At 35.4% G+C, this 23456-nt stretch overlaps 1 protein-coding gene across 2 annotated transcripts in view; it reads left to right on the forward strand.

Moving 5' to 3' along the window:
• STIM2 (stromal interaction molecule 2) overlaps positions 1–23456 on the forward strand; it is a 162682-nt gene that overhangs the window by 111202 nt on the left and 28024 nt on the right. For both annotated transcript variants that reach the window (XM_061192147.1, XM_061192148.1), the window contains exons 4-5: positions 17984–18095; positions 22067–22182. In XM_061192147.1, coding sequence (XP_061048130.1) covers positions 17984–18095; positions 22067–22182 — 228 coding nt within the window. The remainder of the gene's footprint in view (positions 1–17983; positions 18096–22066; positions 22183–23456) is intronic.

The following is a 23456-nucleotide window of genomic DNA, read 5'->3' on the forward strand; positions in this document are numbered from 1 at the left end:
CTCACATATAAAGGTAACATAGTTAGAGTTATATGAATTAAGAGTTCACTAAGAGAAGGAAAAGGAAAGAATAGGCCCTTGGGAATACTGCTAATAAGACAAAAGCAAAGGATTAGCTAATGAAATAAATAATGGCCATCAGAGACATGGGAGGTGAATCAGGAAGGTGCACTTTCTTGAAAGTCTATAGAGGAGAGTTTTCAGGAAGTGACGGATGGTTGTATAGTTGAGGGCATAGTCCACCATATTGCAAAGTATCTGCTGAGAGCCCTCATGAAGAATCTTTTTTTAGTTCTCTGTAATAAGAATAGTTGTATTCCTGAGGGGATAATTTGTGCTTATCTTGTGAACTCTGTGACTGATTTTATTTCCTTCTTTGTCTACTTTTTGTAGCTTTTATTAAGGAACTCATTTATATTTTGTGCATGCTTTTAGTTTGATTTTATTTCTCTGGTCCATTGACATCCTTCATGTTTTATTCTGTTTATATTATATGAATCTTTGTCATTACGAATCTAAGTCATTTCTTCTCTCTCTCTGTCTCTCTCACTGGGGGATAGAGAGAGGAGAGATGAAAAGTGGCCAGTAGCGCTAAATAGAGAAATACAATGCATTGGAAAAAAGCCATTAGATATGACAAGAAGAAAATCATTAACCTACAGGATATCACTTTAAACATTGGTATGGGGAATTGACTCACATATACACACGGAATAAATCTTAAAAAAGATTTAAGTGGAAGCAACCCAAATGTCCATCAACAGATATATGGATAAACAAAATGTATACAATGGAGTATTATTCAGTCTTAAAAAGTAAGGAAATTCTGACATATGTTAGAACATGGATGAACCTTGAAGACATTATGCTAAGTGAAATAAGTCAGTCACAAAAAGGCAAATACAGTATGATTCTGCTTATATGAGATACCTAGAGTAGTCAAAATCATAGAGACAGTAGAATAGTGGTTGCCGGGGGCTAGGGGGACGGCAATGGGGACTTATTGGTTAATTGGTACAGAGTTTCCATTTTGCAAGATGAAGAGAGTTGTAGAGTTGGATGGTGGTGATGGTTGCACAACAATATGAATACTTAATACCATTGAACTATACACTTAAAAATGGTTAAGATGGTAAATTTTATGTTATGCGTATTTTGCCACAATAAAAAATGATTTAAGAGAATGAGTAGATAGGAAGTAGATATATGGGTAACCCCCTATTTAAGGGGTAGGCAAGAAAATGGAGGAAATTGAATGGTAGTTACAAATAGGTAGTATGATCAAGTAAAGGGTTTTCTTAAGAACTGGTAGATCTGATTATGCTTAAAGAAAAAGGGAAGTACTCTACTGACATTTTAAAAAGTTGAACATTTAAAAAAATTTTCATTTCAGCAAGGATTTTGTTCAAAAAGTACTACCACTATGTATAAGAGTTGGAAGTTGGGATTACACCTTATTATATCTTAATGTAATAAATGTCAGTATTTATTTTCTTTATGGATAATTATGTCGGTTTATGGATTGAAAAGGTATTGTTAGGTTAATAAAAAATGAATTTAAGCTAAGACAGGCAAGAAACTAGTTGACAGAATAATTCTTCATTGCTAGATGGCACTATCGCTAGCCATTTTCAAATCCTTCGCGGAATTTACTTCCCGTGAAGAATTTGAGTGACAGTTCTTTTAAAACAATGCCTTGAACTTTTTGGAAGGGGATAGAGGTGGGCTAGGAAAAGGGGAAATGGGAGGGTGAGTAATTAGAGAGGGGAGGCCCAAGAAATTCTTTACCCATTACATATGCTTATTTGTTTGTTTGGTTTCTGAATTATATATTGTAAGAATATAGAATTCTAACATCCTTATTTTCCATGTTTTGACCAGTACCAAATATTTTGTGGCAGCATTTTAATGATAGTGCTACAGCTCTACTACAATGAATAATAATAGGTTTCTGTGTGCTAGCTGCATACCCACTGATCCAGAGCCTGTGACCTTAGCAAAGGTAAGCATATCCCAGATTGCAGTGTGAGATAGTTGAAGATTGATCTGCTTTGGTAGTTGTTTAAATTTCTCTCACCTGTTTTTAATGAGCATGCTCAATTGCATGAATCTGACCATGACTTTAGACTGCATTCTTTTAGATGTGTTATTGGAAGCTTTTGAAAAAGGGAAGGTTAAGTTTTAAGTTAGTGGATATATGTTTTAGGACTGTGTCTAGATTCTTTGAGTGTTTTTCAGGAATGCCCCAAAAGTAATCACTCTAGTTTCTAATGGAACCTGCACTATATTAAGTACTGGAGGCTGAATTTATCACAAAACTAAACGCTTAATAAATTACTGTGCATAACTGATTGTTCAACATGCTTTGTTGATTGGCTTGAAATTACAATATACTATGTCTTCTTTTTTTTTACTACAGAGCTTTATTTTAAAGTTTGAGCAGTTTATATGTCTTAATAAGTCTTTTTTTAGTGGCAGAAGATAAAGAGAGAGACTCAAATTACTTCAAGTAATGGGAAATTTGTTGTAAGGATACTCTGTCATCAATGATTTTATTAATTGCAAGTGACTCACTGGCATTATTCTGGGTTTTGGGGATAGAGCATTGAGCAAAATAGATATCCTACCTTCATGAAGTTAGCACTCTTTTAGGAAGACAGATAATGAACAAGTTTGCATGTGTGTGTGTGTGTAGATATATACACACTCACAGGACTGCTGGAACAGATTAGTGATATGATACAAGTAAAGCAGGGTAATACATGGTCGGTGACTAGGTAGGGTGGGGGCTATTTAAGTAACGTAGTCAAGGAGGAACTTCCCAAAGAAGTGATATTTGATTATAGACCTGAGTGATGAGAGAGAGTGAGTGACAGGAAGGTCTGGATGAAGTATATTCCAGGTTTAGAGATCAGCCAGGCTAAGACTCTGTGTCTGGAATGACCTCAAAGTATTTAGGGGACTGTAGAAGGCTGGTGTAGCTAGATGGTCATAAGGAATGGGGAGAGTGGTAGGAGACAAGTAAGATCACTGTGATAAACAGGGGCCAGATCTCATAAGGCCTTGAAGGGCCTAATAAAGAATGTGAGATTTATTTTAAGTATAATGTCAGTATACTTACTGAAAGTCTAGCTCCATCTAGGAGTTTCGAGCTAAGTAATGATGTGTGGTCTATCTTTTGAAAAGATCATGTAGTTACTACATGGATATTAGACTCTGGAGAAGAGAGGCAGGAGTAGAAGTAAAAGGCCTGTTGAGGGTCTTGCGGTGAGCTGGTAGAGGGAGGTAGCAGAGAGGTCTGATTTGAGATATAGTTTGAAGGAATAGCTGGCAGGATTTGCTGTTGGATTGGATTTAGGAAGTTGATGGGGGTGGGGACAGGAATTAAGGACAGTCCCTAGGTTTTATGTATCTGTGGTATTAAAATTTCTTGGAGATGGAGGCAATTAGGGGAAAAAGAAGTTGAAACAGGCTCAGTTGGGCCTGATCAATAATGGGGGAAAAAAAAAAACGTTGAGAAACATGGAGATCACGATGCAAAGAAGTGAAGGACTGAATGCTGAGAGGAGAAGGATCCTGGAAAGAAGAAAGAGAAGACGTGACCAGTGAGGTATGAGGGGAACTGGGAGAATCTAGAGTGCTGAAGTATATGAAGGAAATATTTTAAGAAAGAAGGCGTAGTCAGTGTCAGATGCTCCAGAAGTTTGAGTAAGATCGTGACAGAGACCCGCCATTGGATCAGCAAAGTAGAGGCTGAGGTTGCTGCTGGTGATCTCGACAAAGCAGTTGCACTGTAGTGGTGGAAGTGAACTTCGGATCGGAGTGGATAAAAGAGGAAGTGCAGACAGTAAATATTGTTGACTTTCAAAAGGAGGAGAAGAGAAGTGGGGCTGTGATACCTGAAGATAAATATGATATGAAGGCAGTTTTTTTTTTTATTTTTTAAAAGGTGGAAATACATAAAAGTGTGTTTATTAATGGAATGACCCAGTTGAGAAAAAATTGATGTAGGAGAAAATCAATCTATATTAATTAAAAACTATATTTAACTTAAGGAAAGTGTAGGTATGTAGTCAGGGGCTTAATCCACCCTGGTTATCTGCATTTCTCTGTTTCTTTCTGGATTTTGCTTTTATTTTCTCCTACTGCATTTCCTAGAGGCTAAACTCTGTGGCTGTGGGCAGTTGTAAACTTACCTTTTCCCAGGATCTTGACTAAAGCGAAAGGAGTCTTTCCTGCCTGCTTTAGTTCGAAAAAGTTCAGGAAGTAACTGGCTTAGGTCATGTGGCGATGTCCTCTGATTACTTCCTTTTCTGACCCCCTTTCCCTGGTGATCATGAGTCTTGTCTCAGAAGACGACAGAGAGAAAAGGGGTACCTAGTTGACAAACAGCTGTAACAGATTGATGAGCAAGAGAAACTAGACTTTGACAAGAGTAGGTAGAAGAAAAGCTTGAAAGGTTATTCTGGATCCAGAAGTAGGTGTGTGGGGTCTGGCAGCATGGGTCACAAGATGTAAAATATAGTCACTCCTTCAGAAAATCCGATATGTTCTTGACATTTTCAGGCCAAAATTTTTGGACTATAAATGGATTTTCTCATATACCTCTTTTTTTCCCACTCTGAATTTTATGATGAGTATATTATTTCCCAACTATAGATGCTTTATTAAATCCCATTTTGGTATTTTAATTAAATGAGCTAATACAACTCTCATCGCTGGACACTATATCAGTAAATTTTGCTCTACTTCTACCCTTTCCAAAATCTTCCTCGCTGTTACAAATTTTCACCTCTGCACAGCTCTTTTTACTTTGACAAGGTGAAACCCTGACTGTGTTCACCTAGATCACCAGACATGTGTATACTGTGCAAGAGGAAACATAGGTGTTTTTAAAAGCATCATTGGAGGATCAAAGAAGTGAATTCGAGGAGGCAAAAACTAGGTGCTGTCATTCTGAGTTAGTCTGGAAATCTTGAGAAAGTGATGCCCTCCAGATACATGTTAAGTTTAGGGAATATATGATTCTTGGCACATGACCTAAACACCCCCAAAAGGCAAATAGTATTCATCACACTTAAGTAATATCTAAGAATACCAACTACTGTTCGCAACTACTGGTAACTTTACTGTAAAGAGCCTAAGAATGTAGAAGGTTTTTGCAGTGCTGTGTCTTCATGATGTCCTAGAGTTCTTATCTTTTGAGTTACTCATGAATTTTTGCCAAGTGAGGTCTTCTCAGTAGGGAAAAGAACAAATATAACATTAGAGAGTCAATGAATATAAAGTTTATAAAGGCGTCCAGAGAATTGTCTAGGGAGATATGCTTTTATGAAATTATAAAAAGAGTTATTAAATTATAAGTAGTTATAGGCAGTACTTTGCTGTTATCAATTCTAGGAAAAGCAATACTTTTATGAGATTTAGACTATAAGAAATGGAAGTTTTATTTAGTTTACGGTGCTGTCTTCATTTTTTCTATTTTTTAATGAAAAATTTGGATAATATTTTTTCAGAAATTAATTTGATGTCGTTGTGATTGTCTTTCATTTTTCTTTATATTAATAGGAAGCAAGGAGCAGAATTCTCTGAAATACCAAATTGGTGTAATATTTTTATTAGTAGCATTTGTGTAGACTGAAGACATGGATAAATTACGAATAGATATGGTATTTGTCTTCTGGAATGTAAGAATTTGTTTATTTTGCAAGTAAATTGGTTAGGCAGGACTTAGAGGTCACTTCTATGGTTTTTGGTTTGTCAACACTTCCATTAAAATAGATACTCATTACTCACTAGAAATAAGAGGGCAATTTATAATTTAAGTAGAACTCTGAATTTAATTATTTGGAAATAACTTGTTGTTTTGTCTCCAACACTGTTTCACCAGAGTAAGCAGATTTACTTTCTTCCCCATTGACACAGCTGGGGCCTGGGGAAAAAAAAAAAAAAAGTTAAAGCAGGAAAGCGCTTCTGGATCTGGGAAGTAAGTCAATTTCAAGAGAACAAAGAAATATAACTGGGAATTGTTGAATAGACAATTAGAAAAGGCACACACACAAAAAAGGTTATTTCAACTCCAGCTCTACTTTTACAGTAGAGAAATAGTAAAGTTCAAATGTTTTAGTGTTTTAAATCAATGTAGTCACGATGTTCCTAAAAAAAAAAAACTACTTAAATTTCAGGTTATTCGTGAATGCAACCAAAGTTAAGAAAAGAATTGGTCTTCTTTAAAGTCTAGTTTTCGAAAGTATCATAAATATTTTTGTAGTAGTTTATTATTAGTTTTTTTGCTAAATAAACATCATAAATCTGTACTAGAAATTTCCAGTATTATGAATTTAGGATCTTACATCTTTTCAACCTGGTACTAAATGAATGTTGAACAACAAGTAAACTTTTTATGGATTCTGAGGCTTTATAATCACTGAGGTCTGTCATCTTTTAGTTACTGGTATCTTGCGAAACTCCAAGGTACAGCTGTCCTTTCCTAGAGAGACAGTATTCCATAGAAAGTGTGGAGCTTGACTTCCTAGATTCAACTCTTTGTGTAACACTTAGTAAATTTTTTTCCCCTTGAGCAAGTAGCTTAATCTTTCTGTCTTTAACTTTCCCCATCTGTAAAATGTAGGTAGTAATAGTACCCACCTTAGAGGATTGTGTTGAGGATTAAATGAGTTAATATATAGAGCTTAGAACAATACTTGACAGCTAATAAGGGCCTAATATTTGCTATTATCATTGTTAGTGTTAAAAGATTACCATACTTTCTTGAAGAAAACCACAAACTACAACAGTAATGAAGTTAGCAATTATTAGAACTCTCTGCCTGCATAACTGAAAAAGAAAGATTATTAATGCAGTTTTTTAAATTGAAAGCAATTTCAAATTTAGTGAAAAGTTGCAGGACCAGAACAAAGAACTCGTATACACTTTGTCCAGAGACCCTCATTCCAATTTTGCCTTTTATCCTCATAATGACCTTTATAGCCAAAGGATCCAAGAGTATTCATTATACCCAGTTGTCCTGAGTTTGTAGTCTTCTTTAATCTGGAACAGTTCCATAGTATTTCCTTGCCTTGCATGTCTTTGGCCAGTAATTGTCAAAAGTGTCACTTTGTAGATTGTATCTAAATTAGGATTTGTTTGATGTTTTCATATGATTAGATCCCTGTTAGGCATTTTGGGCTGGACTGTCACAGAAATGATTCTTTTCATTAAATTCTTTTGATTGGCACATGGTGTCAGTTTGTCTTATGTGGTGTTACCTTTGATCACTTGATTAAGATAGTGTCTACTCCGCTTCTGTAACTGTAAAGTTACTTTTTTCCCCCTTTGTAATATTTTTTGTGTGTGTGTGGAGAGAAACTTGGAGACTTTGTAACATCACATTCCTCATATCACTTTCACCCACTAGTTTCAGCATCTGTGAATGTTTCTTGCCTGAATTAATTATTACTCTGATGGTTGCCAAATTGTAGTTTTTCAAATTCCATCATTCCTTCTATTTATTAGTTGCATTTTATTATAAGGAAGAAATTTCAACAGCGTATTGTCAACATCTTGTCCTGTGAAAAGGGTGGGAGGTAACAGACATATCTTGAAAATAGAAATTGGGGAAATAGTGAATCTCAAAATCTTATGACTGTTCTGAAGATTGATCTTCAGCATTTATTCATTTATATCAGCATGGACTCCTGGATTTGTTGCTCTCATTATTTTAATGCTTAAATTGTCCCAACTATGGCTAGTGGGAAGCCTTTCAAGCTGGCTTTTCTATTCTTTCATATGTATGTCTCTATCATTTTTTGAGCTTTCCTTATATTCTGGCACAAAAAGATGTTCCAGGCTTATTTTGTTATTTCTCAGCCCTACCCCTGGAAACAACCATTTCTCCAAGGAGTTCTGGTTGCTTTTAGTTGAGGTGGTATTTAGAAACCAAGATTTGCACACTAGGTGTTCTCATTGCTACTGAGGTATTATTCCCAGGCCTTCTCAGTGGACAGAGTTAAGAAACACACACACACATCTCTATTTACTTCTCTCTATATATTAAAAGTCACAAGTTCTCACTGATACCTGTTACCAGTTCACATTGATACCAGTCTAACACTACTGGATTAATTCTAGCTGGTTAATTCTAGTTAACTTCTTTCCCTATTTGTATCTCATTTCACTGACTATGAAACACCTAGCTCTGTTATCTTCAATATATTTTCTAATTTGCTGAGTCCCCCTGTACATATTCAGTCTCTTGACACCATTGGGCTGCTCCCTCACTCAGGAGCCTGCCTTGTAGGGACCTGGTGTTCCCATTGTCCTCATTATGCAGACTCTGCCCACCACTAGCCTATCTTCCCATCCTCACATGGAACCCAGCTACTGCTGGGCAATTTGAGAATTAAAAAAGACTTTGGAGAGAAGTCGAATGAGCACTATACAGTGACATTGTATTAAGGAGTTCGTCTTTATGAATTTATTTTTATCACTGAAGCACATTATTCACATTTTTCCTTCATCACATAACTCTAGCTATTGACAAAGGTCCCCTGTGAATGGGGAGGCTATTTAATATTTTAATGTTTCAATCATTGTGTCAGTAGTACTCAGAAAACAAGTGAACTTTTCCTAAATTGTTTTGGCATTAATAGTAATGAGTTAAACCACTACTCTATATAGTAGTTGAAACCTAAATTGGAAAATGCTATATACCAAGTAAATGCAGCTAATAGCATTTGTGAACTGTTAGAATTTTAAATGCTACATGTACTAGAAAAAGTCATATCAAAGTTCCTAGGTAATATTATCTTGAGAATGCTTTTACCGTTGGAATTGGTGAATTTTTCTATTCTAGGAGAAATAAGGATTAACACGTTTTGCATGTGATGTCTCTTCTTACCTGGAGATGTGTGACAAGAAGCTGTGAAAGCTCCAATTTTAGCTGGCCTTTGATTTAATACCCTTTAGAAATAAGGTATTTATTAACTGGGCTTTGTGTTCATTTTTGTTGAACCTCCTCTTAAAGTCAATACATTTTCTTACATTGAGCTTTATGTTAGTCTTGGTAATAATTTCTTGACTCTGATGTTTTACGTTTATTTTATCTAGTGCCCAGGAGTAATTACTGTGCACTCAGTAAATATTTGTTGAATATAAGAATCCCAAGTCACCTGTGCAGATAGTCTTTTGAAGAAACTCCCAAATTCCAAGAGGAAAAAAATTGAGCAATTTTGAAATCTTAATAGCAGAAAATTAAAGCAGACATTTGTAAATATAATAATTATAATTATAGAATTGTTGTTCAACATATTCTTTGAAAAGTAGCATCCTTTCTTTTTTATGAAGCTTAGCCGTACTTTTGAAAAAGTTTGTTGCTTTATCTAGAAATGCCACTCTTTTTAAAGTGAATGCAAAGGTGACATTTTCCTGGCAGCCTTGGTTAATAAATCATTTTGTAATTCATTCACTCATCTAGCAAGTATTAATTGAGTTCCTAAGAAACATCTGCCATTCCACATTTGTTTAGTGCCTGCTGTATTTTTGGCATTGTATATAACATGTTGGGAATATAGAAATGAATAAGAGATATTGCCTGCCCTTAAATAACTTATTTTCATTTGATGTGAACTACTCTTTGTAGTCTCAGTTCAGTGTTTTAAAAAAAGAAGGTTGAGGGCTGAGTGTAAAATGGAAGATGCATAACCAGAGATTCAGCCACTCAGTCCCTAACATCTTCGATGACATCGTAATGAGATGTTTAGGAAAACTTGATTAAACATTTAATTCCCTTATAGCTATTGAGTCCACTGATTTTGTGGACTTACTTATAAAGAAAGCAAATTCCTTGAATTTACTTATTTATTATAAGTAACAATATTTATTATATTATGATAATAATTTACATTTGTGGAGCAGTTTTACCATTCCTAAGAGTTATTTCCACACACATTTTGTTAGTTAATCTTCAGAACAGTCATACAACTTTGAGACTCAATGTTTCTCCAGTTTCTATTTTTTAGATATGTCTTTGTTATCTTTCATCATCTTCACGAAACTAGGTGTTGATGGTATACTCCATTTAAATGATAAGATTGCAGTTTACAACAGGAAAAATATTAAAGCCTTCCCTTAGTGTCCATTGTACCACTGTTGGAAAGAGAACACCTGGTAATTTTTGGTTCTGAACATTCAGACATTTACCAATATTTATCTAGAGTGTCTAAAAATTACATGTAATTCTTGCATGGTAAAAGGTAAGGAGCTCATGAGAGAAAGTGTGTACTTATTTCTCTTTGATACAACTACTAATATCTACTAATGTCTAGACTTCCCAATTTCAGGGTGTGGCTTTTAGGTGTCCAAATATAGCATGGTGCAGGAACTTAGTCCTGTTAACAGAGACATGCCCCACTGACCACTGTGCAGATGAGGCGCTCACGTGCTGGTTCTGTTCTAAAGATAAGCCTCCCTTGACTGTGCTGAGCAGCTGATCATCTGAAGTCTCACTCAGAACTGATACCACAAAGTCTATAAACCGCCTGAGTTGAGATTAAGTGTGGAAAGCTTTAAACATTTTCATTTTTTATATTTTAAAAAGTTATTTTTTTTAATGTTTATATTACATTTAGTTAAAGTTGCTCTTCATCAAAGTCCTGCTATGTTGAACCTTTGGTTAGTTGCAGTTTCACCAGATAAATTGTCTGTCACTGTAAGAACTTCTGAGGCTTTTGTAACTTAAAATTCTTAGTTGAAATTGAATTTGGAGAAGCTGTGAATACTGGTCTGCACCTATATTTTAGAAATTAGTACATCACATAAACATGCCAGTAATTCAGATATTTTTCAAACGACAAATAATTTTTAGCTTGTGTATCAGAGTAGCTTCAAAATATAGAACTTGTTTTATTAACCATTTCATATGGCCAACTTTAAGTATAGTTACTTTTTTAACAATGTTTCTTCTTTCTCCTTCCTGACCCCCTTACCACACCTTTTGTTACTTATAAAGAAGTTTTCATACTTTAATAGAAAGTAGTAAGTGTGTAGTAACTGTACTGTATGTAGCTATATGGTACTGTATTAAAATATCACAAGTTGATTTCTTTGAAATACATTAGTTTCCCAAAAGAAACTGTTAAAGTAATGTTAGTTGCTTTCCTAACATTAAGAACATTACAAATGTTTTTATCATAAATTTAGAAGATAGCAGTTTTTAAAAAGTAATAGGAGATATTAAGAAATGAAATGCAGAGTAAATGTAAATGGTATGTCTGTTATACACAAGGTGTGACACAGCTGACGGTGGCTTTGAAATTTTCTCAGTATGCAGAGGAGGGGAGGAGGAAGTGCATAATGGTTAAGAGTTGGGGCTTTGAAGTCGATGTAGTTTTGAATCCTATCTCCACTGCTTACTTGGTGTGTGAATTTAGACAAGTTACTCATACTCTCTGAGACTCAGCTTCCTGATCTGTAAACCAAGATTATAATATTACTCCTAAAACCTAGTTCATAGTGTTGTTGAAAGGATTTCATGAGATAATTCATGTAAAGCATTTAGCACAGTTCCTGGAACTTGCCAAGTGCTCACAAAATGTTAGGTACTGCTTTATTAACATGTCTCTACATGCACACTAATGCTTTCTAATTAGAAATTAGTTTTCTCCCTCACAGTATTTAGGTGATTTCACAAATCATCTTTGAAGCCTTTTAGGACAGCATGTGCTTAATATTAAATACAACAGATGAAAACTTACATCGTGGTACTTCACTAAGCTGTTTTGTATTTTTAGGCCTGTAACTTAATACAAGTATATGACTAAGTGCACTGGGTGCATTGGTTTTATAAGATGGCCTTCTACAGATGAAATGAGCAAGTAAATACATATATGTAAATCCTCTGAAGTTTCTCTTTTGCACTGTTCCTGTCTGTCACATTTGTTTAAGGCAGAGATGGACTGAAAGCACACAAATTCTCATCTCATCCAACTGTCAAACACGTGGCTATAAATTGGCACCTTAGCCTCCATTGTAAGTCTCTGTGATCCTCATTTGGAGCCAGGGATTCTCTCTTTGAAATGGGATATCATGAAAACAGTACGGTTTGTCTTTCATTCCACTATGGGGTAGCAAGTAGACACAAAAACAAAACAAAACAGCTTCTTTAAGGAAGAAAAAAGTCAGTTATATATTTAGCTAATACTTAAATGGCAACTTTATGCTGGGCTGCTGGAAGCTTACAGTATGGTAGGAACATAAGATGTAATTAAGCAAACTGTTACAAAATAAGGCAGCACATATGATATGCCATTTGGTAGGAATAGTAAGTACTATAGAAATTCTGGGGAGGGAGAGACCACTTTCAGTTGGAGTGTTTCTTCTACTTATAACCTAGTTTGTACAACTGAGCATGTACCTATGCATGACTCATGAGTCTTTTTTAGAAGGCTGCTTTTGCTGGGTGGCCACAGGAATGCTTGATTCTTTACCTCTCTGTTGCTGGGTATTTCTAGCCCTTACTATCTCTTCATTCTCCCCATTACTATAGATTCTACTGCTGTCTCCCCTGAGGCCCAGTTACTGTTTTTCATCTTTTCAAAGTGTTGGTCCAAACTAATTATATGGAGGTGGCATTGACGATAGCAAGTAGGAAGGGCAGGAAAGAGGAAGTGTTTTGGTGTAGAATCAGGAATCTCATTCCCTATTACAGAAAGAGCCCTTTAGAGAGCAGCAAAGGGGGCATGGAAAGGAGAGTCCTCATAGTGCCTCTCTGTTCCTGTGAAAAATCCATAAATGTGTTCTCCCGCACCCCCTCGTCTCCTGGAGATTTGGTTCTCGTCACCATCCTGTGCCCACTCTCCCCTGTCCCACACTACTTCCTTTGCTCCAGAGCCCTGCTCCAGCTCTCAATCCCCTGACTCTTTGAAATCTTACCCTTCAGGCTGTTAGAGCCCCCTTTTCAAGTCCTAGGAGTCAGTCCCGTGATGAAGAACTGGTGTAGCTCCATTGGGCTATTGTGTTACTGCCTCCAGGCCTTCAGTAGGCCATGATGCTTACTTAATGCCTGTAGTGGAATCCTGAATCCATTAACGCAGTTACCCACAGCAGATTGCTCATATGTAATGTTTAACTCTTGAATTACTATTAGTACTGTAGGTCTGGAAGCTTTTTTTCTAAGAGAAAATGTGTTTTGAATTTTAACGTTAAATAGTGAGTTCTTCTTTTAAATCAGGAGCCACCTATATTGGCAGTGAACTTGGAGTCAGAAGATTTGAGTTCAGATGCTAGCTGTGTAACTACATTGTAATTACATGGCCTCTCTTGGATAAGGTTCTCTCTATAGACTGTAGAGGTAACAGCTGTCTCTCAGATGTGGTTTGGAGGTGTTAAATGAGAATGTATGTGAAAGTGTGTAGTAAAATGTAAAATCCTATATCAAAGGAATGTGGCATTATGGTGTTAATAATCACTGTGTTAGGTAAAAGAACAAGTTCCTGCCCTCTGGGAACTCATCATCCAGAGGGTAACACAAGCACGGACAATTACATTAGAGTATGTGATAAATCCTATGGCAGATACAGGTACATGTGATCAGGGGAGCAAGGAAGAGCAACTATAATCTGGAAATGGATAGATAGGGAAAACTTCGTGGGGGAGTGACTTCCTGATCCGAAGGCTAAGGACGAGCAAGCCTGGCAAAGAAGAAAGAAGGGAAAGCCATTCCAGGTTGAAGGAGTGGCATGGGGGAATATGGCAGATTTAGAAAGCTGCATATATGGTTTCAAGTATGGAGCATAAACCGTCTACTTGTAGTGCCTAATTTGATTATGAGGACCACTTACCTAACTCTAAAGAGGTAATGTTATCGTACAGTGGTAGACAATTCTAGAAATGGACTTGGTCTGAAACCTGGTTTGACCATTTGGTAATCTGTTTTATCTAATTAAAAACTTCACCTTCATAAACTTATAGGTTCAGTATGATGATGAAAGTACCTACTTCAAAACGGTTGTTGCAATGGTGGTTTGAAATAAGTTTTGCAAATCTCCTGGTGTTTAATAAACATGTAGTAAATGTTAGGAACAGTTTTGTTGCTGTCCTAAAAGTTCTTAGAGTTACTTTTTCCCTCTCAGTATTCTATAATCTACTGTTCTAGGTTAATAGTTTAGCAACATTTTAAACGTTATCTCTTGTTCATTATAACGAAATCATAAAAACAGAATTTGAATGAATTTTAAAGATGGTCTAGCTCAATTTCATTATTTTGTGTGTGTGTTGAGAAACTGAGTCACAGTTAAATAATCTGGCTATGACATCACAATGAGTTAGTGACACAGCTGGGACTAGACTCAGGTCTGTTTGAATTCCAGAGTTCTTTCTATTGGTCTTGGAATAAATTGCCAAAAATCACTCAAAGACACCAACCTATGGCACTGGCCACAGTTTCTAGCAGAAACAATATAAGTTAACAATGTAGAAACTGACATTTCTGTAGCTTTACAGATAGATTTAAAAAATCTATATTTTTAAAGGAGTATCATATCCTCCTCTGCCTGCCCTCTGGTATGAATGGTATTTAGCAACAGCACATGTGAAAGAGCAGTGAGAGGCAGATACTAAGGAACTGGATAATTCTCTTTTTTAAATTTACTTTTTTTAATTGAAGTATAGTTGATTTATGGATAATTCTTAAATGAATAATTCCTTTGCCATCAAAAATTTGTCATACAGACAAATTCCTATTTCTGTTTGAATCTCCTTTCTAAAATATGAAAATAGATTTTCATAATACTTCTCAATTAAACACGCTCTACTTCGTTTATTCAAGAGGATCCAATAGATAATTTGTTTAGTGCCTTTTGTGTACCAAGTGCTAGGGCTAGAATGGTGAGCAAGAAACTTATGCTTTAGTGGTATAAACAGATGTTGAAACAATAATCATACAAATAAATAATTATACTTAGTTAAATGCTATGCCTAAAAGTACAGAGTGATACATGATCATATAGTAATGTTTGAGGAGGCTCCCCTGAGGAATTAAAGTTTTAACTGCAGTATGAAGGCTCAATAAAGTAAATAGGCAAAGATGAGTCAGAGGGATAGAGAAAAGGAAAGCGGAAACAGCATGTGCAAAGGCCCTGAGGAAGGACATAGTATTATCTGTCCTAAGAATTGAAAGACAATTTACTGTAGTTGGAACAGAGAAAGCTAATATAAAATACAGCTCCTGCTCATGAGAAGTGAGGGTATTTACTAGGCATCACCGAAGAAACCAAATAACACAAGAAGAAGAAATAAACCTCCCCCCACCAAAGTAAAATGTGTGCTCTATGTTAGAATTTTGGAGTTTTACAGATTCATTGAAAAGAAAATTACTTTAGAACCACTATAATATTCTATTTATTAGATGGAGTAATACTAGGATTTGTGTACTTTAAACATGTATTATTTTTCATTTGATTTTTCTTCTTTTCTATCTTGGTTCATTGGGAATTGAGGGACTATTTTGATGTACTGGAGTGTTTAGATCAGGGACTTTTGCTTTTGATCAGCTGAACAGCCATAGAAATGACAGAGAGAATCTTATCCTGTTTTCTTGGCTGAGGTTTTTGTGTGGGTGTGTGAGGTGCAGCTGCACCGTCGGTTTCTTGGCAGTCAAGGCAAGGCAATTCTCAATGCAGTTCATCTTGGATAGGAAGAAGCTTAAGATAAAAAGGCTACTTTGCATGTATTAAATTCAGTGGAAAGCACCCAGGGCCTGAACCTTTGGCTGATATTTATTCTAAGTTATCTGGCTAAACGGATACAGCAGCCTCAGGCACATGCCCAAGCTTATGGCAGGAACACATGAAAGAGAGCGCATTAAAAAAATAGTCAAAGCTTTGTCTCAGTATAAAATTATCAAATATCATATGTAATTTAAAAATTAATTTTTGTTAATTTTTTTGTTTATGATTTAGTTAAGCTTTTCCTCTAAAGAACACTTAATGAAAAAGGCAGATTGCTAACACCCAGCTTTGCTTGCAAAAGTTAATTCATAATCAGAAAGATCTTATCTCAGATTTATCACAGATGGATTCCCATCTCTGCTTTTATTGCTCATTTGTTTTCTTCACTCTACTTTGGCCTTTTCTGTGATCTATAAGCATTTTGTTTCTCCACATCCTCAGATGAAATGCAGACGAACATGGAGCTCTTTTTTCAAGCACATTTGCATCCTTTCCTTTGGATAAACTTATTGTTCTTCCTACTCTTCAAGTATCAACAGAAATGTCTGAGTTGCTTCCAGTGTTTAACTGCTTGCTTATATCTCTACTATTATTTAATATTATTGCTCTTAGAGTAGTGTAGAATCAGGTCCTGAGGTCAGTTGGCCTGGGTTCAGATCCAGTTCAGCTACTCCTATCTTGGTCCCGTTAACTTCTCAGTTTCTCATCTCCAAAATGGAGATAATCATGTTAGTGCCTCATAATTTTTTTTTTTTAAAGGTTTAAAGGGAAAAATGCATATAAAGGGCTTAACTCAAAATAAGTGTCTAGGAGAAGAGACATTAGCTATTCTTTTCTTCATGATTTAGAACCAATCTTCTAGAATCCATTAACAGCTATCTTCAACTCTTCTGGGTGATTTCATTTAGTCTAAAGACCATCTATATGCCCATGACTTCTAATTTATATCTCTGTTCCTTACCTCACTCTTCCCCAAGCTTGAGATTTATATATCTGACTGCTACGTATATCTGCACTTAAATATCTAATACATACTTCAAACATAACATGTCTAAAAATAGAACTTTCGATCTCTATCACCTGCCCCTACTTGCCTCCCCAGTTTGTTCCTCCTCATTCTTTCCTATCTCAGTTAGTGGCAGCACTCTCCGTACTTTTTTTGGCTTTCCTCTAGCTATCAGACCCCATCCATTTCATCAGAACATCTGAAAGCATTTTCCCCAGAATATGTCCTGAATCTGACCACTTGTCACCATATCCTCTACCAGCACCTTAGTCCAAGGGAATATAACCCCTTTTGCTTGGACAGTTATGGAAGGAATGGTCTCCTTAGTCCTCTCTGCTTTCAGTCTTGTCTCTCACAATTCATTCTTCACATTGGATAGTGATATCTTAAAAACATAGATTATTTACCTCTCCTTCTTCTTATTGAAATTAGAAAAATATCCAGAATTTTTGAAAGTATTTTTTGACCTGGCCCCTCTGACTACTTTCCTTCCCTCAAACACAGCTAGTTCATTCCTTATCTTAAGGTTTTTACACCAGCTTTCTCCTTTATCTGGATTATTTTTTCTCCTAGATCATCACAATGTTGACTCCTTGCAATTTTTAGGTCTTAATTCAGGTAACAGCTCCTCAGAGAGACTTTACCCTGACATCTTTTCTCTCTTAATAGCTGATCACTATCTGGAATTTCCTCCTCTTTTCTTCCTCCTTTTGTTAATTGCCCCTCCCCACTCCCAAAAGAATTTGTTTTATGAGAGTAAGGACTTTATCCATCTTCCTTACTGCCATATTCCCAGTGCTTAGAATGGAACCTGATACTCAGGTTTACAGTATTATATGGATGGATGGCTAAATGAAAGAATGAATGAATAAATATATATCTGGTAAGTTTACAACCAGGGAAATAGTGGATTATTTCGTCCTGTTCAAACTTTGCATAGATGCTTGTTTTAGAATTAAGCATGCTAATATTTTGTTATCTTTTCCTTTATGTGTCTTCTCGGTTCTAGATTGTAAGCCCTTAAGGGTAGGAGGTATGTCTCCATTGTTTTTAGCTTTTCATAGAATGCTACATATTATTGTAGTACTTATTATTGATTGAATTGAATTGAAAATTCAGTCTAACATCTTTATTTCCAATGAAGTTATAGTATTGTTATACATATGTGTATGTATATAAATATATATATACTTTATATAAATTCTGAAAGCAGATGTGTTTAAAATATTCCTTCTCTTCTCATCTTTTGCAGTTCATAATTGGACCCTTGAGGACACGCTTCAGTGGTTGATAGAATTTGTTGAACTACCCCAATATGAGAAGAATTTTAGAGACAATAATGTCAAAGGAACAACGCTTCCCAGGTGGGTCTTTATTATTCAAATGTATTTTTTATACTCCTGGAGAATAATGTTACTTTTCAAAGCAAAATCTACAAGTTACTTCTGTGGCTAAGTGCTCAAAGAAAATATTATAAATATATCCATTCTTTGATATCTGTACGGTGTGAATTTGCAAGCTTTAACCAATTTTTCTTGCCTAAATAATCTGGCCTTTTAAAATATTTATTCCTAAGGAAAGTAATTTTGAAAATTAGAAGGTAGGTCAACTACATCTTTTTTAGATAACGTCAAAGGGCCAACCTCTGTGGAGCAGCTAAGCCTGCGATCTGCAACTACTGAGCCAGCGTGCTGCAACTACTGAAGCCAACACGCCTAGAGCCCGTGTTCCACAACAGGAGAAGCCACCGCGATGAGAAGCCCGTGCACTGCAACGAAGAGTAGCCCCCACTCGCTGCAACTAGAGAAAGCCCATGCACAGCAACGAAGACCCAATGCAGCCAAAAAAAAAAAACAACAGAAAAACCCCAAAAAACAAAGGGCTAACCTCTGACCCTGTTGTAAATGTAACAAAAGCTTATTCATTTGATATGGGTCTACCTTTATGAAAAGACCTATTTGAATGGATTAATGTACAGATCCTTAGTCTTAATTGGTATTCTTTCAATAACAACACTTAATTTTAGTGACCATATGTTAAACCTCAAAAAAAATGAAGTTTAATAAATAAACTGTAAGTAATAACCATTTTTGAATGTATATTACCTAGAGGTACTGTATATTATCTCATATAAGCTTCATGGTTAAAATGAAGTACAGTGTAGTATTATCCCCATTTTACAGATTGAAAAAACCAAGTCAGAGAGAAGTTAAATGTTTTGCCCAAGGTAGCATTTGAACACAGGTAGATCTGATACCAAAGTATAGGATGCCAATTTATTCCTTAGATGTCTGGAATTAATTGTCACTACTTTTGTAAATTAAGTTTTAAAAATTCCATTAGTTAACCTAATAATCGTTAAAGATTTAAATGTTAAAATTTGCATAATTCCACTGGAACTTGACCCTTACGAGATTGCTTATGTTCCATTCCAACCTAGATTGTTTCTTGTACCAAAAAAGTCTCTAATAATGCTATCTAATTATTATATGCATATTTTATTTCTAATCAATTTACTTATACATCCTATTTAAATAAGAGGCATTTGTTGCTTTGAAGTTTGTATTTTGGATCAAGTTGAAAGTTTTCTTATCTTCTTAAATGTATTCTGAAAATCAACATCAGTATTTCTGATTTTACTGTGCACATGACTATAATGATGAAATTATGGAGTTAAGAGTCAAGTCAACAAGTGCATATTAAGTGTCTTGTATGTTCATGGTGCAACTAGATGCTGAAAAGAAGGGAAAAAAAATAAAATAGAGTTCTTGCTTTTAAATAAGACAAGTTTCTAAGTTAAAACAAAACAGGATAGTAGAGCATTGATGGGATTAGGGTTTTTCAAGTTGTTTATGTTACCCTGGAACATATAGAATTTTTCTTATCCTGTCTTTTGGGAAGTTTCTTTATATAACAACAACATGAAATAAAATAGGCTGCTTGATTTTGTTTGTTTTTTTGAGCTGCATTGGGTCTTCGTTGCTGCACGCGGCCTTTCTCTAGTTGTGGCGAGTGGGGGCTACTTTTCGTTGAGGTGCGCGGGCTTCTCATTGTGGTGGCTTCTCTTGTTACGGAGCACAGGCTCTAGGTGCGTGGGCTTTAGCAGTTGTGGCTCGCGGGCTTTAGCAGTTGTGGCTCGCAGGCTCTAGAGTGCAGGCTCAGTAGTTGTGGCGCACGGGCTTAGTTGCTCCGTGGCATGTGGGATCTTCCTGGACCGGGGATAGAACCCATGCCCCCTGCATTGGCAGGCAGATTCTTAACCACTGCGCCACCAGGGAAGTCCCAGGCTGCTTGATGTTTTGACCATAAATGTTATAGCCACTTTTTTCTTTTGGTTAAGTAAAGGTTATCAGAGATAACCTCAAATTCTGGTAGAATTGTTGAGATAACATCACACACTTAATCAAGATCAGTTTTTTAAAAATAGTGAACACATTACTACAGAAGAAAAGCTTATAAATGTGGAAGTTCAGCTTTCAGGTCAGCCCACTGGAGGCTTTTCGAATGGAGGGGAAAGGAAAACTGGAATAGCCTTCATCAAGCCCCTTTTATATGGTAATAGAAATTAGATGAGTCCATTTAAAAGCTTAACTTTTATATGGTAATAGAAATTAACTTCACAACTTTTGAACTTAAACTTTTTTGTAGGGTAACTGTAGATACAAGAGCTATTTATAAGAATGTATAAGAAAATGTATTACACATTCCAGATGTACACATACCTACAATAATTCATTATTTTGTTTCCTTTCTGTGGCATTAAAATATTGTTACATCTGCAGTAGGTAGGTAAAATTATGTTAGTTTTATGTCATGGTTATCTTTAAGCCTTTTATTGTATTTTCTATATTCTGTAATTCTTGTTACCAGAGCTTATACTAAGGCTCTCTTCACCTGACACATGCCTCCTCATTCCTTTCAGACCTGTGTGAACTTTCCTGACATCCTCACCCACTCAGGTAGAATTGCTTCCACCTCTGGGCTCATATAGAACTTTGCATAAAATTCTGTTTTATAGTTTCCTTTTTACTACATCTCATTGTCTGTCTTAAATTTAGTCTACCGATAGTATTGCTATTCATTCATGCATCCATCCATGCATTCATTCATCTGTTATATAAACATTTATCAAGCATCTACTTTTGCCAAGCACCATGCTAGGTTTGGGGATAAAGAGATGAGGCATACTTTGCCTTCAAGCACTTTGATAAGTGTCATATTGAAGATGTAACAGGAGCATACACAAAAGGTTACCTGCAGAGATGATGAGGGAAGGCATTTTCTATAGGGCAAGTTAGAGTTCTTTACTCTCTAAAGTTTTGTAGAAACCTCATAGGATTTCTGTAACCTGAAATCTTCCTAAATAAAATGTAGTGGTTCAGAGTACAGTCATTGGGATCATACACATTTGGGTTTGAATCCCTGCCTTACTTCTTACTAATTAGTAACCTTGGGCAAGTTACTCAGCCTCGCAGTACCTTAGTTTCCTCATCTATAAAATGGCAATTTTACACATATTATAGGTTCTTTGAATTCTAAAAACCCTTGGCACAGTACCCAGCACGTAGTACATGCTTGTTTTAATCGTCATTGTTATTAACAATTTTATTATTATTATTACACTTTGTATCGTAAGATCCTTCTTGGCATCATAATTGGTTGATAAGAAATCTTGACTACTGGGATACTTGGATTTGAAGTCCAAAACGGAGTGATTTTTTTTCCTTATTTCACCTGTGCCTTTTGGCACCCTGCATACTTTCTTCATTGCTAATGAAATGGTTCAATACTTCTTACTACATCAGTCCCTCAGTTTACTCCCCCAGCCAATGATGACTTTTTACTTTCCATTTATGACTTCAGTGGACTTTGTTTAAATATTAGAATGTAAAGGTATAGCTGTTTTAAAAGATATTTACAAAGAAAAGCAATATGATCTAAATTGAGGATGATTTTTAAAAGTCTGCTATGTTCAGTAAATTACTTACAATTTTCTTGTTGTTTATGAAATGATAGTAAAATGCCAGAGGTAATTAATGATTATAAAACATTTTGAATTTGATAAATTTCTAAATCATATTAAGTTATAGCATAAAGTAACCATAGAAAACAAAAACATCAATATAGCAACTAAATTATTAACATACAGGAGTGTTTGCACTGCTGAGTTTTCACTGAAAAGGTTTTCGATACATGTAATAAAGTGTTAAATTGCACATGGATGAGCTCTTAAAGTAATCATCACTAATATGTAAAGTGTTAAATATGTTGCTGAAATATTTAAATTTACATACTAGTAATATTTTTAATATATATGTATTTTTTAAATGAACAGGATAGCAGTGCATGAACCTTCATTTATGATCTCTCAGTTGAAAATCAGTGATCGGAGTCACAGACAGAAACTTCAGCTCAAGGCGCTGGATGTGGTTTTGTTCGGACCTCTAACGCGTTAGTATTCTCTCTCCCAAAATATGGTGCGAAAGAATAATCAGATCATCCATTGTTGTTTAAAGAAAGAAAAAGTAAGAAAGGTGGTAGACCAAGAAGAATCCTCTGTTAGCTATGAAAGAAATGTAATACTATCTTAAAAGATTTATAGGGTGAGATTTTCTGTCATTGAAATACGGAGTGTGGAATTTTCAAAGCTGGTTACTGATGTAGAAAGTTGTAAAAAGTATATGTTAGTTGATAATTTAGAATTAAATTTCTAGATTTAAAGCTCTTTACAGCAGTTTTAATGTTGATGTTATTATAGCTGGGTATTCACTGAAGAGTCCTTAAAAAAAAGGTGCAATCTAACCATCTTGATAACACGAAGTAATAAATCCTAACTTGACTTTATTAATTACCAGGAAAAAGATTTTTAAGATACAGATCAAAAACAGGGGCCCTAGAGGCCTGCTTGAAACTGTACAAAGTAACAGACTATTCTGGCAGAAGTACAAGGTGGAGAATGTTACTTGATTGTTCTAAAGAAGAACATTTAAGAAATTGCTTTGTCATATTTGTAAGGGAAGTGAACCTTGTTCTTCTTTACCTTGAGAGGAATACTTTCTTCCCAGAAGGGAAGTTTAATATGTTTACTTCATTTAATTTCAAATTTCAGAAAGCTTTGCGGGAAAAATGTTTGAAGAGTACACATTTTAGAGGAATTATATTTTATTTTTCAGAAGCTAAAAAGGGATAACAAAATTAATCCAAGAAAAATGGCTTTTACAAATTATAAATTAAGAAACTAATGTTAATTTTACCTCAGTTCTTGAAGTTAAGAGACTTGCAGATTTCTATAATACCATGTTGGGGGTGCCCCTGCTAATAAAGGGTTACTGGAGTGGTTGGATGGATTCCATGACTTTACTGGTGGTTCTTTTTTGGCTCAGGCTAAAAGGGCAGCTGGTGAAACAGCTGGAACTCCCCTTTGTGAGAGTTGGTGGAAATTACAAACCCTATGAAATAGAACACTATTGAAATGCCAAGCATTCCATAAAGATGATACCCTTTCTAACCTTTTCCTTATCCTAAGTTATCAACTGAATCTATTGGGGGTTTTCTTCTGTGAGATTTGATCTAGTTTTTTCATGTGAATGATTGGTGAAAATAGGAATTAAACTATAGAATTTGTCTCTATATACAAACTGGTCAGGAATATTTATATTTTATTAATCCAAGAACAAACCACTCTCTAAGCCAAACAGTATTATCACTTGAAAAGAAACCAAACT

This window comes from Eubalaena glacialis, chromosome 5, assembly GCF_028564815.1.
Source record: "Eubalaena glacialis isolate mEubGla1 chromosome 5, mEubGla1.1.hap2.+ XY, whole genome shotgun sequence".
Taxonomy (NCBI): Eukaryota; Metazoa; Chordata; class Mammalia; order Artiodactyla; family Balaenidae; genus Eubalaena; species Eubalaena glacialis.